General features: G+C 37.9%; 1 protein-coding gene across 1 annotated transcript; it reads right to left on the bottom strand.

Annotated features, from left to right (window-relative positions):
• Positions 1 to 862: 862 nt before the first annotated feature.
• On the bottom strand, positions 863 to 1,913 carry LOC149163009 (boron transporter 1-like). Its single transcript, XM_089435876.1, has 2 exons — positions 1,633 to 1,913; positions 863 to 1,537 (listed from the first exon to the last, which is right to left on the bottom strand). Exons 1-2 carry the CDS (start codon positions 1,729 to 1,731, stop codon positions 1,142 to 1,144), a joined length of 495 nt encoding a protein of 164 aa, XP_089292002.1. The 5' UTR covers positions 1,732 to 1,913; the 3' UTR covers positions 863 to 1,141.
• Positions 1,914 to 4,793: the final 2,880 nt, after the last annotated feature.

A 4,793-nucleotide genomic window follows, 5' to 3' on the forward strand; every position in this document is an offset into this window, starting at 1 on the left:
CACATTTTTTATTTCAATGAAACATTAAAGGCTGCAAACTTTGTGGTTATGATCCAACTGGTAGAATAAGGATGGCTTTCTATGAAGCTCAAACCACTCACATGACCCTTTAATACCACGGGGTCTACAAAACCACAAGACTGATATAATAGATTTCATGCTTCAAGAAAACAGAAATACTTCAAGCTTGACTTCCATTACATTTTTTTACACGCACTATATGGTCTACCCTGTCCTCTGAGATGGACAGAGGTTCTTTGTGAAGACACACCAAATACAACCGAGTGATTTATGGCACAATGATTAAATAATGATAAGCCAACAAAATATGTACTATTAAACATAAGATATGCTCACTCAAGGGAAAGATTACTAGCCGAGGATTTATAATCCAAACACCTAATTGGAAGTTGGTTTATGTGGCCTCAAACCAAATGCACTTGGACTCATATTTTTTCCTTGACTAACCAGGGGAATGCCTGAATGCTTTCCCCCTCTGTGAGGGCTATGTGTCTGTCTGATCTCACTTATACAGGGGCTATATATTTGTTTAGCTTCTGCAACTTGGGGACTTAATGCAGACTCAGATCCATGAATTGGTGTGCAATCACTCAAGCTAGTTATCCGTGGACTATATGTGTGTTTGACCTCACCGCGACTTCATGTAATCATCTCATCCAAAACTTCGCCATCATTTGCACCTGTTCCCATGCTTCCTAGTCCGAACCCCTGAATTCCAGCTTCCTGCAATCAATATATGTTACAGTTCAATTTATTATTGTTCATGCTGCAGGGCTTATGAAATAGAATTGAGTAATATTTTTAAAATTTGTTTGATATGTGTCTTGCACTCATTGTTATATTGCATGGCATTCCAGGGGCTTCTTCATACTCTGCTGCATCCAATTCTTGAAGATGTGCTCCTTTGAAAAACTTGGGAAGGATATACTGCCTCGCTGGGACTAACAAGTTACAACATGATTAGTAGTGGGAAGAGAACACCATCTATAGGCACCCATGTGATACCAAAACATGCCAACAAATAACATGTCTAGAAAATGGTGAAAGTGGCAATTGTCTTGAAAGACACCGTTTCAAGAAATGTAGCATGATACTCCTAAAGTTCTCTGTAACCATCAGTTCAACATTGATCAGCTTTGAAAACTATATTACAAGCATTAAATTCAATCACATTATAGTTTGAATAAAGTTCATACTTGTATCTACGGCTTGGAGCAGTGAAAAGAAACAATAGCCTTTCCCAAAATTGATTTCCTGGCAAACTCTCAATGGCCATGAAGGCAAAGTAACCCCAAAGCACAGAAGTTGGGATCTTTCTAATGATAGGCATTATTGCAAGGCAGCCAACCACCATCAGAGATTGCAACAAATTACTCAATTTTTGTTCTTTCACCTCAACAAGAAGCAGGTCATCCACGTCCTTGTCAACATTAAAAATTGATTCATCAACTGGGGTATCCATATTCCCAGTACTTGCGGCCAACTGAATTGTGGACTCTTTCAATTCCTTAAGTGCCTGCATAAATGGTTGGGACATGACAAGACAAATAAATAAAGGGAGAGGAAAATTAGATAAAATGAAACACCCAAACTCAAAAATAAGACCATTACCAAGGCAGGTGGAGGCTGATAAACCATTGGGGTCTGCATTTGCTCATAGGCTTCTTGCATGTTTCTGTATAATTTCCCTAAGGTTGAATTTTTCTGCATACTTTTCCAGATTGTTGTCACTAACTTGCTAAGCACCAACTGTAACAAAAGTACTTGTAAGTTACTCGTCTATAAAATGTCTGAATTGTGTCTTTTCCCTGAGAAGCTGCAATTGATAATTCCAATATATTAGTACCTGATGTTTGAGGGTAGCTAAGCCTTTCATGTGCATTGGAGATTCAGGAATAACACCATTTGAAGGAGGTATGCCAACAATATCACATAAAATAGTCTGTCACAATAAAAGGAAAATTTATGAATCCACTAGAGATTTTTTATGGAGGTGAAAACAAAGAATGAAGAGTTAGATCAAGATGTCTTCAGGAGAGCAAAAGCTCTTCCAGAATAGGGTAGCCAGTGATAGTTGAACCTAAACATGAACCCTGACAAAAATTACAACATAGTTCTAAATAATATATATTTACTGTGGTAATGGGCCTTGACACAATCTCTGCAATAATGGCCCTGCTTGATACAACATCATTTTTCAAGGGTTTTTTTTGAAGTTTCCTTTAAACTTTTCTATGCAGACTTCTTCCCTTTCTTCTTAGTGATGTCAGTGTAAGTGCTCGGTATACACTCTTTTAAGTGAATCTGTTCCAGCAATGTTCTTTCTGCAGTAACATTCCACCAAGAAATTTAGCCACTTTATCAATGGCATTCACACTGGTCACAAATGGCTGAAACATTTTTTTCAACCATTGGAACAGTGGCACTATGAACTTTAGGATCAATTCTATCATCAACTGCTCCAAATTGATCTTGCACATCCTGAATACGTATCGTATAAACAGTGATATACACAACCAATCATTTAAAATGCATACAGTCATTTCCTAGAATAGAGAATCCTTGTTCTGTTAGAGAATCCTAGTCCAAATCTTACAAGAACTAATCAAACTTCTAATTTGAGGACCAATATGATCTGCAATAGTAAAACTTATAATGTACTGCACATCTTCATTGTGCGCCAAAAGCTTTACTAATTCTTTAGCAACAGTGCAATTTGTCTTCTTACCCTCCACAAGTCTTAACAATCAATTCTTCAATTATATGTTTAGCACCCTTCACTTGAAGATAGGATAATTCTTCCCATCAAGCTTAACGTTGGGTAGAGGGATGCTTTAAAATTAAGATGAAGCTATCCTCCCCCTTGCTCAACAATTCTCTACAGATCTCAGAACAGAACCAAAGGTAATCTCAGGAACAGCGTACTATACTACTATGACAAAGAACCACAATTCTGAAAGAAACATCAGTTTGGTTAGGATCTTCAAACAGCTACCAAGGAATCAAGTAAATGCTGCTCTGCAATTCCAAGACTTCAAGTATCCAGATGCATTGCATTGCTCTATGGCACATCAATGCAATTAAAGGTAAGCCTTCTAATGGTAAGGCTTACAATATTAGGCAGAGTAATTAACCCCTTAAACTTCATGTTCCACAATCTGGGTAGACTAGGGTATGAGGGACTACAAAGCCCTTAACAAAAAAAGGAGGATACCTGCATGTTTACTGTTAATGCCTCACTAGGCAGAGTAATTAACAAAATGCCTCACTAGACAGAGTAATTAACCCCTTAAACTACATGTTCCACAATCTGGGTAGACTAGGGTATGAGGGACTACAAAGCCCTTAACAAAAAAAGGAGGATACCTGCATGTTTACTGTTTGATCCAAACACTTTAACATAAAACAAAGGATATAAAAACTTCTGCATGCATTCCTTCAATGGACAGAGTTAACATGGCAGTGATTCAGGAAAAATTGGAAAAGGCGCTTTACACAGTTGAGTGCTAGTAAGGGTAGCTCGACTTGTCAGGAATATCAAGAACCAAGTAGCTCACTGTAAGAAAATGGTTAATGCTAAGGATGGTCCACCAACAGTGTTGTTCAACTAAATGAAGAGTTGAACTGTAGGCCGTTGCTTACAAGTTTGGAGGACCTTGGAAATGGTGTTCTTCCCAGGAGTTGAATCTCGAACAAGTGGCACCAGCCTACATGGTCCTTGACTTCAATCTGTGCATAACGTCTGGCACTTTGATCTACAAAAATGGCATAGAGGTGGTATATAATGTAATTGTGTCCTTCAGAACATAGATTGGTTGTCATCAATGTGCCACCGCAATGGCCAACTGGTCAGGAAGAATACACAGCCCCTCTTCTATTGCAGAAACCCTGTTACGGGTTAACAAGAAGAAAGAAAAAACCAAAAAAAGAAGATCAAAAATCCAACTTTAGCCTGAACAAAAATGTGGCCATGCAAAATAAAGAGGGCCTAGTGCAATACTTGCACCACTCTGAGAAATGAATTGGATCTTTTTAAAGGTAATTGTTGATTTAGCCGTTACCTTTAAAAACTAACCAAGGGAAAACATTTACAGAAGTTCTAATATTGTAAGCCTTACCCTTTCATTTCTATGCAATTAATTAACCTTGAGCATGGAACATAATTCTTCTTAATCTCCATGATATTCAAGAATCAAACTCCAATGGCAGCATTGGCTTCAACACGTCTTCCTTTTATCCCTTCAAAGCTGCCATGGGTCATGATGGCTTGATCAATGATCGCATGCTCTTAAGACCATACACACCCTAATACCAATTGAAAGAAATAAATAATGATCTAGAAACGAGAAGAAGAAAGAAAGTGGTGTAAAAGTCCCAAAATCAAATCGAGCAAGTGCCCTTGATTATATAGGATATTAATCATAACCACCTTATAATAGTCAACCCTAACATGTGACCAAGTTCATAATACATAGGATAAAAACTGTATTACAAGATACACATGAAGATGTTCAAGGACTTAAGATTAGGAGTCATGACTAAGCCAAAAGGTTGACATTTATAGGCTTCCATCCTCCCAAACTAAGGCTTGGTCCCTTTTAGGGTTTAGAGAGGGTAAGTTATAGTTTATTTGATTCACCTCCCAATTTGGGGAATCTCCCTAAGGTTTTCCTAGACACTTTAGGACCTCTTTGACCCTAGCACTCTCTCTAGAGAGCTCTCCAAACCCTAGTTGCTCCTATTCTAGAGTGATAATGATGTTCTAATATGAT

The sequence above is a fragment of the Pinus tabuliformis genome, chromosome 5_2 (genome assembly GCF_031772625.1).
Source record: "Pinus tabuliformis cultivar Carrire ecotype Pingquan chromosome 5_2, CPIR1, whole genome shotgun sequence".
Classification (NCBI taxonomy): Eukaryota; Viridiplantae; Streptophyta; class Pinopsida; order Pinales; family Pinaceae; genus Pinus; species Pinus tabuliformis.